Raw genomic sequence first — 12455 nt, forward strand, 5'->3', positions numbered from 1 at the left:
GGCATGCTTCCTTGTTTCTCATTTTTAAAATTGTATGTGAAGATTTTTGTGTTTGGTTGGTTGGTTTTATTAACTGTACTAAAAAGGCCAAGTTGCTTTCAAAATTCTAATTTCAAACCCATTTGAGAGTTAAAATCATCGTAAAAGTCAGTAGAGCTTTAAGAACATGTGGTGAACCTGAGTTAAGCCTAATGAACAGATTGTCATGAAGATTAATTTCTAGCTATATATTTCCACACTCCAGTTTCACGGGCCTCCTTTGAAAGCTGGTCTGCTTCAGAGAAAGTCCCAAGTTTCTAACTGATGTTATTCTTTCTTCCTAGAAACAAGCCAATGACCTTGTGAGCACCCTGATGAAATGTACACCTCACTACATCCGCTGCATAAAACCAAACGAAACCAAGAAGCCCAAGGACTGGGAGGAAAGCAGGTATGTGAAGGCGGTGGACGCAGAGGACCCAGCCAGCCTCCGGGGCCCTGGCACATTCCCTCTTGTCCTCCGCCAAAGGCAGAGCCGTTTAAACTACTGTCAGATGTATTTCATGTCCTGTGTCTTTAACTTTTCAGGACAAAGACTATATATATATATTGTTCCCCTCCTTGCCCTTTCCTAAAATGTTAGCACTGCCTTTTGGTTCAGAATTAGCCATTTATAATGTTTATCTTGGCTAGTGTGGGGGCAGATGGAAAAAAAAAAAAAAAACACCCTTCATACCGCAGAGTCAGGATGGTTTTAAAATTAGCCTGAGGCTCTGTGTAGACATTCCTAGTAGCTCAGCTCCTCATCAGCACCCACAGGATGTGGCCTAGAATGCTTAGCTCGGGGTTGAAAGTGAAGGTCCAAACAGCTGGTTAAAAAGCCACCCCTCGTTTACTGTGGCTCATGAGGATGCTGGGGACACGCTCCAGCTCCTGTCATTCCCCCCGACTGTGCTGATGGCCAGAGTGACCCTGGGAGGGAGCACGCCCGAAGGAGACGAGTGGAGCACAAGGTTGTGGGGAGCCCAGTCCTGCCTGACTTCTGAGAAAGCTACTCACTAACCGGCCCACAACTGGCATTTGGGGGTGTGGCCTATGCGGGCTGGAATCGGGGTGTTGAGTAGGAAAATAACCAGAGAATAGTTTTTGCATCCACCTGGGGGACCCAGGCACACAGTCCCAAGAGGCCTGACCCCATGTCCATAGGAACATGGGTGGCAGAACTGGGGAGAGACCTTGTGAGTGGCTTGGACTGCAGAGGACCCCACCATTGTCCTCAGATAATCATGTCCCTGATCTAGGGCATACCTTTTTCTTTACTCTCTTGGAAAAAAAGTAGATAGACTCTTAGGTATCGAGTGACTTAAAGTTAAACATGAACAGGAAGACCAGGATGAAAAGTCACAGCTGCTAATTACCTCCTCTGAGAGAGGGGTGGAGGTCCATTTCCCACCCTGCCAGCAAGATCCTTTCTAGCCCACAGCAGACAGATAGCACTTAATCCTTTGTGTACGTTACGTGCCATTGAGTCGGCTCTGACTCCTGGTGACTCTGTGAGTGAGTGGTGCCCACAGTGTCCTGTCCTCGACAGCCCTGCTCAGCTCTGGGAGACTCAGGACTGGCTTCCTTTATGGAGTCCAAGAACGTGCATTTTTAGGGAGCTCCCAGGTGATGCTGGTGATGATGGGCCGGCATCATACTTGGAGGACAGCTGGTCTGGAGCCAAGGACTGGACTGGGGTTTTGAAGAACTGTGTCCTGGTGCTGGCCTGCCGCCTAAGTGAGACACTTAATCTCAGTCCTCAGTTTCTTCCTCTTTAAACTAAGGGTCGATCAGAATGGGATCTCCTTTGGTCTGACAGGTGAACGCTCCCAGGTCTGTTCCCCGTGTCCGCCTGCCTCTGTCTGTCCCTGTGTCACTCCTGTGCTCCCCGTCATGTTCAGCCGCATACACACCACACTCATGCACATGTACACACGGTGGAAGTGTGGTGTCATAGGCAACCTCAGAAATAAATTATGCAATTTTAGAGGTAAGACTAAAGGGTGCTTTAGTCCACCCATCCCCCCACTTCAGATTTCATCCGGCTTCCCTTCTCCAGCCCTTCCCAACAAACATAATCTTAAACAAACAGAATCATAATCTCACTCACCCTGCAAATGCAATACCTCCCCAGCACACCACCCCCTACCCCACACGTAGAAGTCGTAGAGCTTTAAGACCCTCTGCTGAAAGTCCCTCTAATATAGAGATTTTGCAATAGCTACTGGTTGGAGGTTCCCCAACCCTGATGCTACTGTCTCGTGAAATCCAAACTGATTCACTGGAATATCAGAAAATGGAGAAGTTAGGACAGTGGTATATTTACTCAATAAATCCTCATAGAACTTCCTCATGCTGGGTTTTTTAAATCACACCCCGTATTCGACTTGCCGCAAAGAACTTCATGACATACATTCATGTCAACTGGTTTTAAGGACTCTGAAGTATTTGTTGGTCAGGTGCTGATTGATATTTTCACTAGGACTGCGTCCTGGGGTCCCCCCATCCCGGATCAGGTTTAGCGTGTGACGGATGGTTTTACTTCATCCGTGAGGGGGGCGTGCGGGGGCGCAGGAAAGGGCAGTGTGTGGAGATGACACAGTCAGTCGAAGCCCTTGATGCACAGGATTACTCATTCCACAAGTGTATGGGGTGTGGTTTATTTTTCTTCTCCTGTTGCAAATGTGTTTTTGTTTGGCTCTTGCAAAGTTGCCTGCCCTGGATTCTGAATTGCTGCCCTAGCAGGGTTCTCAGGCCTTGACCTACTTGTGTTAATGGCCAAAGACATTCAGGAAGGGGACTGCCCTACCTCCCTGAGGGAGGAGCTAGCACAACGAAGGGACAAGTGGGCATTGGCAACCGGGCTTGTGTTTACTGCGGAGGCGACAGCATCCCAGGATATGCAAAAATGAAGTCGGATGCTTTGATTACATGAAATCTTAAGCATTACAAAATTTCCTAAACTGATTGTATTGGAGAAAATTTCTATGAGAAATTTCCTGGTGATGGACGTTAAAATGAAGGAAACAAGGTTTTAACATGATGACATTTTAAACATTACAAGTTTTGCTAAACTGCTTGTTCTGTTATAGAAAATGTCTCTGAGAAATTTCCTGGTGATGGAAGTTATAAGGAAGGAAACCATGTTTAACTTGCAGTGATCCAGGTTTCTACTTGAATCAATGGGCGATGCATTCCCTGCCTCAGAAGCTTGGGGTGATGCCAATATTTTTTTTTTTTAAGATTTTTTTTTTTAATATGTGTTTATTGATTTCAAAAAGAGGAAGGGAGAAACATGGATTGGCTGCCTCCTGCACGCCCCCTACTGGGGATCAAGCCTGCAACCTGGGCATGTGCCCTGACTAGGAATCGAACCGGCCTGGGCGCATGGGTCAACACCCAACCACTGAGTCAGACCAGCCGGGCATGACACCCATATTTATGAAAAGTACTTAAAATGAGCAACTGTCTCTCACCAGCAGCCTCTATGTGTTTTACTCGGTGCAGGAAAGGCCAGGGGTGACTTTCAGATTCGGAGCATGGGAAAAAGGAAAATTACTTTCCTGAATCAGATTCCTTCCCCTTAAGCAGATATGTGTCACCAATCAAATGTGGATATTAACTCTTTATATAAAGGGATTTTTAAAGTTAATTATTTCTTAAAGGGGCTGACATTCCTGGATGTTGATTCAAGTAAGACATGAGACATTTGAAACATCCCTCACTGTGTGGCTCGTCCTTCCCAGGGCAACCAAGGCTCCACCCTCTTCCAGCTTAATTTCCCCACCTCCTCTCTCCCCACTCCAGGACCCAGGCCTTTCCATCTTTGTGCCTTTGTTTTCACTGCCTTTCCCTCCTCTGCCTGATAAATTCAGCTCAGCCTTCCAGGCCCCGGCACATGTCACCACTTCTGAGAATCCACTCGCTATGAAAACTTCATTTCTTTCTCCATTCTCCTGTCCTGGTTTACGTATGGTAGCTGGGACTCCATTAACATAGCAACAGCTTTTCTGGCTCATGCCAGGAGCTGGCTGCGTGCTCATGGAATGTACCCCATAGGAAGCAAGAACCAACATCACTATTCCCACCTTACAGAAGTGGAAACTGAGGCACAGAGGACTCGCACCGTGGCAGGGGTGTACCTGGCTCTTGACCACTGTGTCACCTGTGAGGTCTCCAGCAGGAACCATCGCTGGCGCCTTGCACAGCATGGTGCATAGTGGCACATACCAGTAGTGGGTGCGAGGCTGTGTTGGAAATGGTGGGTTTCATGAGAGCCTTGCTCGGGAGACAGCTGTGGGGAACCGATGTGAAGTCGCAAGGAGCATGCTGCTCGCTGCCCTTTCTGCACAGCAGATCGTGAGGGGCCCATTCCCTTCATCTCAGTACAGTGGCCCCAAATGTACTAAATGGGGGAAATGGGGAGTTGCCTCCATGCCACAGCACAATTCTGTCATTCATCTCAAAAGAAAGAGGAAATTTACTTTTTAGTCCTCATTTTCACATTTCGAAGTGTCTGTATTAAACCAATCTACACACTCTTCAGCAAAGGCCCTATTTGTCTCCCCAGAGGGGACCATCAGAAGCTAGTGTCCAGGATCTTCCCTCGGCTTCCAGGACACTTTGCTCTTTGGGGCGGGAGGGGCCACAGTTCCCATGCTCCTGCACCACCCAGACACCGGGCCACTGAAGCAGACGCCAGGTGCAGAGACGGGCACGGGGCCTCTCTCTGGTGTGAAGACCCCTGTGTCAGAGCATCCACCTAGTACTGCCCTGCACCCGTCTCCCAAAATACACTGCCAGGGCTTCACTACTACAAAACGGAACTAAAAGCATAATTTACGTACTTTTTAGAACATTTTTAACTTAGACATTTGAAATTAATAGCTTTATATGCCCTATCTGGCCTCATATTTTAAAAACCTAGAAGGGTAATCTTACTATCTGTAGAGTCATTATCAAACTTAAGGTTGATAACAAAGACAGCTCTAGTGTCATTTAAATCAAGTTCTTTCCTTTGGTCTTTTGAAAAACAGATATTTTTGTTCACAATCTGTGTGATAGGTATATGGCTTTTTGCCTTACTGTCTTTTAAAATAGATAGGTAATGTCTCTTCTGTAATTCATAACAAAATATTTTTAGATTAATATTCTATAGCCTGAGGGTCAACTCAGACTTGAACACTGTAAGCTGTCGTCTTTTTAGTATGTTTCCCTGCATCTGAGATGTGGGGGTGGTGGGGTTGGTGGGTAGGAGAGTGGGTGACAGAATGACTCAGTGACGCCCTGCCCCCACTGTCTCCTTTATAGGGTAAAGCACCAAGTAGAATACCTGGGTCTGAAAGAAAACATCCGAGTGAGAAGAGCTGGTTATGCCTATCGGCGCATCTTCAAAAAATTCCTGCAAAGGTAATGAACTGTGACTTTGTTTTAAATAGGTTTATTGAGATATAATTCACATATCGTGCAACTCACCCACTTAAAGTATACAGTTCACTGGCTTTTACTATAGAGAGTTGTGCCTTCGTCACCACAATCACCTTTAGAATATCTTCATCGCCCCAAAAAGAAGTCCCAGTTCCCTAGTTGTCAACCCCCAATTAGGAGACACTGCTTTCTGTCCCTGTAGATTTGCCTGTTCTGGGCACTGCATGTAAATAGAGTCATACATGTGTCCTTTGTGTCTGGCGTCTTTCAGTTAGCGTAATGTGGGTTTTCTGTTTTGTTTTGTTTTTAAATATATCTATTTTTTTTATTTCAGAGAGGAAGGGAAAGGGAGAGAGAGATAGAAACATCAGTGATGAGGGAGAATCTGCCTGCAACCTGGGCATGTGCCCAGACCTGGAATCAAACCGTGACCTCCTGGTTCATAGGTCGATGCTCAACCACTGAGCCACACCGGCTGGGTGAAAGACATTTTCTAATTCAAACTTCATGTACCAAAGGGTATCAGGCTGAAGCAGAGCTTAGTTGTGTTTGAAATCCAGTACATCTAACAAAGTAACTTTTCCTTCGGGGCTGTTGTTTCCTGTGCCGTGAGGTTGGGATGGCTGCCCTACCAGTCATCTGTGCAGGTCATTGGTGTGGGAGGTCAGGAGAGGCTTAGCTAAAAGGTAGATCATTTCATACAATAAAGCCTCATTGGCTCTGTTGTCTCACATTCAAGTGTTTGATAATTTTGGTGGTGGATTAGCCTAGGAATAAATTCACCCTCACGTCTCTATAAATTAAAGGGGCCACTCTACCTATTGTGTGAGCAGAGCTCACAAATATGAAAGGAAGTGTGTAGGAAGCTGATAAAATAAATTTGTAGAGCTCTTGCATTGTTATAGCAGCATCCCTTTGCTGACAAACAGCTGAGATGTTGATTATGAAAGACTTTTTAACCAGATCGGTAACACTAGCTTTGGCCTAAGTTTCTCAGCCTCAGCTATGGACATTTGGGCTGGAGGAGTCTTCGTTGTGAGGCCATCCTGTGCATTGTAGGATGTTTAGCAACCTCCTTGGCCTCTACTCACTAGATGCCAGTAGTGTACCCGCCCCTCCCCCCTACTCCCCTCCCCCTCCCCACAAGTTGTGACAACCAAAAATATATCCAGACAATTACCTAATGTTCGGGGGGGGGGGGGGGGGGGCGGCGGGGGGCAGAGCCAGTTAAGAACCATAGCTTATATAATCATTTACATTTTTGCAAAACTGCATTTTTACAAAATACCCTTTTCCAATTAAGGGAAAACAATTAAATGCAGAAAATAGTGAATGAAAAGTGTTTCCTCCATCTTTCCCTAATTCAGAAAAGCCTGCCATAATAATTCCAAAACATTTATAATTTTATTCCCCAATATTTTTCCTGTACTGAAAAACTCTCTGAGCCTTGCAAATTCTCTCTGATTGGCATTCCTATTGAAAAATGATCAAATATTTTAAGCATCTAACCTTGATATTTTTTTTTTGAGAAACCAATTCTGAAAGACCTCCTTTCTTCCATAATATTTAAAAACAAACAAACAAGCCAGCGAACCTGACTTCCATAAGCAATGCTGTGAGCTCGCAGCACTGGGACCAGCAGGAAATCCACGCTGTCCTCACAGGAATGCCTGGGGTGCCCTGAGCAGGCTGTGGTACTGTTTGCAGCAGCTCCTGAAGCGAGCTGTGACATGACCTCCGTGGTTATAATATCCCACCCTCTCTCAGGCGCCATGCTGTCTTCATGAACCCAGAGTAGACACAGAGTAGACATTGAGATGATTCTATCCTAGGTGCCTCCCTTCTTAGCTCTTCTGCTGTGGGCTTTTCCAATAGAAGAGACAAATGGACAGCCCTGTCTTGTGAAAAGCAGGCTCCATACTTCATGTGATTTGAAAAGACTAGGAGGATGCTAAAATTTGGAAGGAAATTTATTTTTCAATAAAAAGTACATTCTTAGTCTCCCACTCAAAAAAGAAGGCCATATATGTCAATGGGCAGAGACAATGCAGTTTTCCATTCGATGTGTGAGTCTTGGGATCCTGGTCATAACAGAGTCTGCCAGTGACTGTCTCAACATGTGATCCTCTGTGAGCCATCTCATAACATCACTCTCTCCATGGCTGACAGAAAAGGCTTTGTGTATAGAGTTATTTTCTAGGTGTCCACAGAAAGGCTGCCCACTGAGAAACAGAAGACATTATGCACATTATTTCCCTTGCTGGGAAAAAGGAGAGAAAGTCTCGCAAAACGAGTCCCTTACTATAAAAAATCAAACGAGAGATATAGCATCATTTTAATAGGGGGAAATGTGAATTGCAAGGAGCTATTATCTATTTGCAATTGCACAATAAAGACACTTTAGTTTATAGTTTGTATTTGACAATCCAGGCAAAATTGCACTTAGAAGCTTGTCGTCTTGGAGGTCTGGTTTTTTTTCTTGCTCACCTGTCCTCGGCGTGGGCTTCTCTCCCTCGGCCATTTAGATTTGGGGTACTTTGCCTCTTTCCTACCAGGTCCCCCCATGGCATCTATGTGGCTTCGTTTGTTTAATTGACTTCATTACACCACATATTGGCACATTTGAGTCTGACTGAAGGGAAAGGATGTGTTAATACCCAGCACAACTATCCACATGTGCATGCATGATGCACTCTCCTGGGAAGGAAGCCCACAGGTCTAAACAGACCAGTGGTTCAGACACTACCTACAGCTTAAAAAAGAGGAAACGGGGAGCATTTGAGGTCTTGCTCCCCAGCATACATCGTCAGTTTGGCTCAAATAAACTCTTATACGATTTCTCCAAAAAATCAATAGGAAACAGGGGCTTTGTATGTGTGTTCATTATCTTGCTGGGGAAGAAAAATTTTTATATTTATCAACTATAGCCCGCTTGACTGAGAATTGGAGGCTAGTGTGCCTTAATTTTCCCACCACTGGGCCATGTGCTCTGGAAATAAATCCTCTGTTTTAAGCAGTAGAGGGAAGATTCCTGTTTACCACTTGTCTAATACAACTCTCGTGCCTTTAGAAAGTGTCGAAAAGCTGTGATACTATCAACAATAAAAAATATATTTAAAAAACAAAATAAAAGCCTGCCAGTGTGGCTCAGTGGTTGAGCATCAGCTTAGGAACCCAGAGGTCACGGTTCATGGTTTGATTCCTAGTCAGGGCACATGCCCAGGTTGTGAGCTTGATCCCCAGTGTGGGGTGTGCAGGAGACAGCGAATCAATGATTCTCTCTCTCCCTCTCCCTTCCTCTCTGAAATCAATAAAAACATATTTTTTTAAAAAAAAACTGTCAGAAATGGCAGGCACTTTGAGTCTCAGTTTGGGAAAGTATTTATAAATCCTTAGAAAACACTTTTGGAAGAAATAAGCCTAAATGTGGATTCTGAGTCTTAGGAAGAAAAATGTGGTAGAAATGTAAGAGATCTGCAAAATTTATCTTATAGCACCACTTCCATACTACCCGTGACCTTGACCCAGCCCCTCGGAATGTGGGTTTGGAAAAAGGATGCTTATGCGCAGCGGCATTCCATGTCATGGGCAAGAGAGAAGAAGGAAGAGAAGCTCAGGAAAGCGTGAAGTGTAGAGAGCCTCCCGCTGGCTGCCAGGATTGTTGTGTCCTTGGGGAGTCAGAAACTCTCTTAACCCCAAGTGTCAGCGGCGAGAGGTCCCTGGGGTCGGGGCTGCGTTTCCTCTGGGGAGGAAACATTGGGCTGGTCATCTGAGAGAGAACAAGGAGCCTGCCCGTCTCTAAGGGCAGGAAGAGAATTCCAGGCTGATAGGACAGCTGGTGCAAAGGCCTTGAAATGAAATGTTGGCACATTTGAGTCTTAAACTGAAAATACTTGATAGGAGGAGTATAAGCCATTATGCTCATCTCTCCTAATGTTATCACAGGCACCAGTTCGGCAGTGCGTGCACCACTGCCATGTACACCTGTTCCCATGGTGTATCCTGGAATAAACAAGTGAGCTGGGTGCACTTACTTAGTAAGAACAATTGTACCAGAATTGCATGCCCTGGTCTCTCCAGTGAAAGAAAAGGAAATGAGGAGACTGCATCATAAAAGCAAAGGGGCCCGGCACAGTGGTTCAGGGTATAGTCATGTCTTACCCAGACCCAAACTCTTAGGAGGCCTTGCTGGGAAAAAGGAGAGAAAGTCTCGCAAAACGAGTCCCTTACTATAAAAAATCAAACGAGAGATATAGCATCATTTTAATAGGGGGAAATGTGAATTGCAAGGAGCTATTATCTATTTGCAATTGCACAATAAAGACACTTTAGTTTATAGTTTGTATTTGACAATCCAGGCAAAATTGCACTTAGAAGCTTGTCGTCTTGGAGGTCTGGTTTTTTTTCTTGCTCACCTGTCCTCGGCGTGGGCTTCTCTCCCTCGGCCATTTAGATTTGGGGTACTTTGCCTCTTTCCTACCAGGTCCCCCCATGGCATCTATGTGGCTTCGTTTGTTTAATTGACTTCATTACACCACATATGAAATGTATTTGTGCTCATGCGTGGCTTTAACAAGGCATTCTCATTTATAAGGTTTTTGTCTTTAATATGGAATAGGAGGATTTGCTTCTCAGGAAATTTATGACACTATCAGCACGATGTGAATATTTGGGCGGAGCAGAGAGGGTCCCTAGAGTCACCTTATTCCCTATCAGCTGGCTCTAAGGGTGTGATAATTCCTGGTTCTGCCTCTTAGGGAGCCCGGGATCCTGAAGGCAGGCACTCTTCTTGCCAAGATTCCCTTCTCCCTTGGATGCCACAAATCAGTATGATCCTGTAGCCGCTTCTCAGGAAAGAGGAAGGACTGACTCCTAGAGGCCTGGGGCTCGTCCACTGGCTGTACTCTAGATATCCTGCCTGGAGACCACACCTCCACCTTCTCACCTGTATGCGCCTGATTTCTCCTTCCATCCTCCTTTTCACCTCAAGTCTTTGGTACCTTCTGTATTTGACATCCTGTAATGTGCTTCTCTCTCCTCTATTATGGCAGCCTCTCGTGTATGGCTGTCTAATGTTTCTAATATAGACACATGTAAAAGGGTTTATAACTCTTTAAAAGAAGTGCTTACACATCAGCCAATCTGTGGTTTCTATGTAGTGCCTTGAGTAAAGAAACGGGTTGGGGTTCAAATCCCAGCTCTGACACTTACTACTAAGCAGCCTTGATGAGTCTCTATTTGCCTGTTTCCTACTCTGCGAAGTGGAAAGACCGACCTGACCAGGTTGCTGAAGAATAAAATGAGATCATACATTTAAGTAACAAGAACAGCACATGGTCCACAGAAACCTCCCCCTGTGAGCCATTCACATTAGCATCACTGCTGAGGGCCAGGCATGGTGGGAGGTGCGGATGTGCAGCCTGAGCCACACACGGGGCACCCACTCACGGAGCTCTGGTCCTCGCGGAGGAGGCATACATTAACCAGATAAGCACAAGCATGAATGTAATTCCAAATGATGATGCATGGTCTGAAAGAAAAAGGTTGTATCTGAGAGAAGTAGCAAGGCGGTGCTTTCGCGTGGGTCGTCCTGAAAGGCCTCTCTGCAAGTGTCACTGAAGGGAAGTCGCCCTGAGCAGGAGTGGCCATGGGAGGAGTTTGGAGCACAGCACGCCTGGTGCGGGGACAGCAAGGGCAGAGGCTCTGAGGAGGGAGATGGCTGCGTGTGCACGAAGAAGAGGCCATCCTCCCAGGAACATGGGAGCCGAAGGGAGAGCAGAGAGGAGCCTGGAGACTAGCCTGGTGACTCAGAGGCACAGACCTCCAAAGTTGAAAGTTGGCACCTCATAACAATAGCAGCTGCTTCCAGGGAGGGCACTTTTGTAAAACTCCGCAGCAACTGTTAGGTGCTCTGAAGAAATCAGGGGAAATCAGTGTTGAGAAAAGACCATTTGATTGTGCCCGAGGAGTACCATTGGTGACCTTCAGCAATGCTGTCTTGAGACAGTGATAGAAAGGCAAAGTAGCCCCAGCCTGTATGGCTCAGTGGATAGAGCGTTGGCCTGCAGACTGAAGGGTCCCGGGTTTGATTCCGGTCAAGGGCACATGCCCGGGTTGCAGGCTCGATCCCCAGTAGGGGGCTTGCAGGAGGCAGCCAATCAAAAATCACTGATCTCATCATTGATGTTTCTATCTCTCTCCCCCTCTCCCTTCCTCTCTGAAATCAATAAAGAAATATATTTTAAAAAGGAAGGAAGGAAGGAAGGAAGGAAGGAAGGAAGGAAGGAAGGAAGGAAGGAAGGAAGGAAGGAAGGAAGAAAGGGAGGAAGGGAGGGAGGGAGGGAGGGAAGGAAGGGAGGAAGGAAGGAGGAAGGAAGGAAGGAAGGAAGGAAGGGAGGGAGGGAGGGAGGGAGGGAGGGAGGGAGGAAGGAAGGAAGGAGGAAAAGTAGATTTTCAGCAGGGTGTTATCATGAAAATGGCCAGATAGGGAGGGAGGAGGACGCATCCCAGGCCCAGTGGACTTTGCAGCTGTCGAGATCCATCCCTAAGCCGTAAACAGTGGCGAATGGATCGCCTGGACCCAGCAACACCAGGTGCCTCTGGGGGCCGTGCAGTCCGGGCCTGATCCCTCTCTCCCGATTACCCTCACAGGTATGCCATTCTGACCAAAGCCACCTGGCCCTCGTGGAGAGGAGACGAGAAGCAAGGTGTCCTCCACCTGCTGCAGTCCGTCAACATGGACAGCGACCAGTTCCAGCTCGGGAGGAGCAAAGTGTTCATCAAAGCGCCCGAGTCTGTGAGTGCGCGCCAACCCTCCCACAGCACGGCTGGCTTCCTTTTCTCGTCCTTGGGTTCATGCCTTAACGTAGTCTCCTCAAAGGTTTTCCTCCGCCCCCAATCTAAGCATGGCTCATTCCCACACCCCTGCTCCCTCGTAGCCTTCAGAGCGCTCAGCATGTACAGAAAATTACCATCATGGCCCAGTTTCTTTTCTTACTTAGTGTCTC

The 12455-nt window shown here is 46.5% G+C and overlaps 1 protein-coding gene across 2 annotated transcripts in view; it reads left to right on the top strand.

Annotated features, from left to right (window-relative positions):
• The window catches only part of MYO1E (myosin IE), a 201261-nt gene that overhangs the window by 139938 nt on the left and 48868 nt on the right, over positions 1 to 12455 (top strand). For both annotated transcript variants that reach the window (XM_070421653.1, XM_070421656.1), the window contains exons 17-19: positions 324 to 430; positions 5332 to 5430; positions 12100 to 12244. In XM_070421653.1, the coding sequence (XP_070277754.1) occupies positions 324 to 430; positions 5332 to 5430; positions 12100 to 12244 (351 nt within the window). The remainder of the gene's footprint in view (positions 1 to 323; positions 431 to 5331; positions 5431 to 12099; positions 12245 to 12455) is intronic.

Source organism: Myotis yumanensis, unplaced genomic scaffold (assembly GCF_028538775.1).
Source record: "Myotis yumanensis isolate MYYU_CA2020_CCGP unplaced genomic scaffold, mMyoYum1.0.hap1 SCAF_1, whole genome shotgun sequence".
Taxonomy (NCBI): domain Eukaryota; kingdom Metazoa; phylum Chordata; class Mammalia; order Chiroptera; family Vespertilionidae; genus Myotis; species Myotis yumanensis.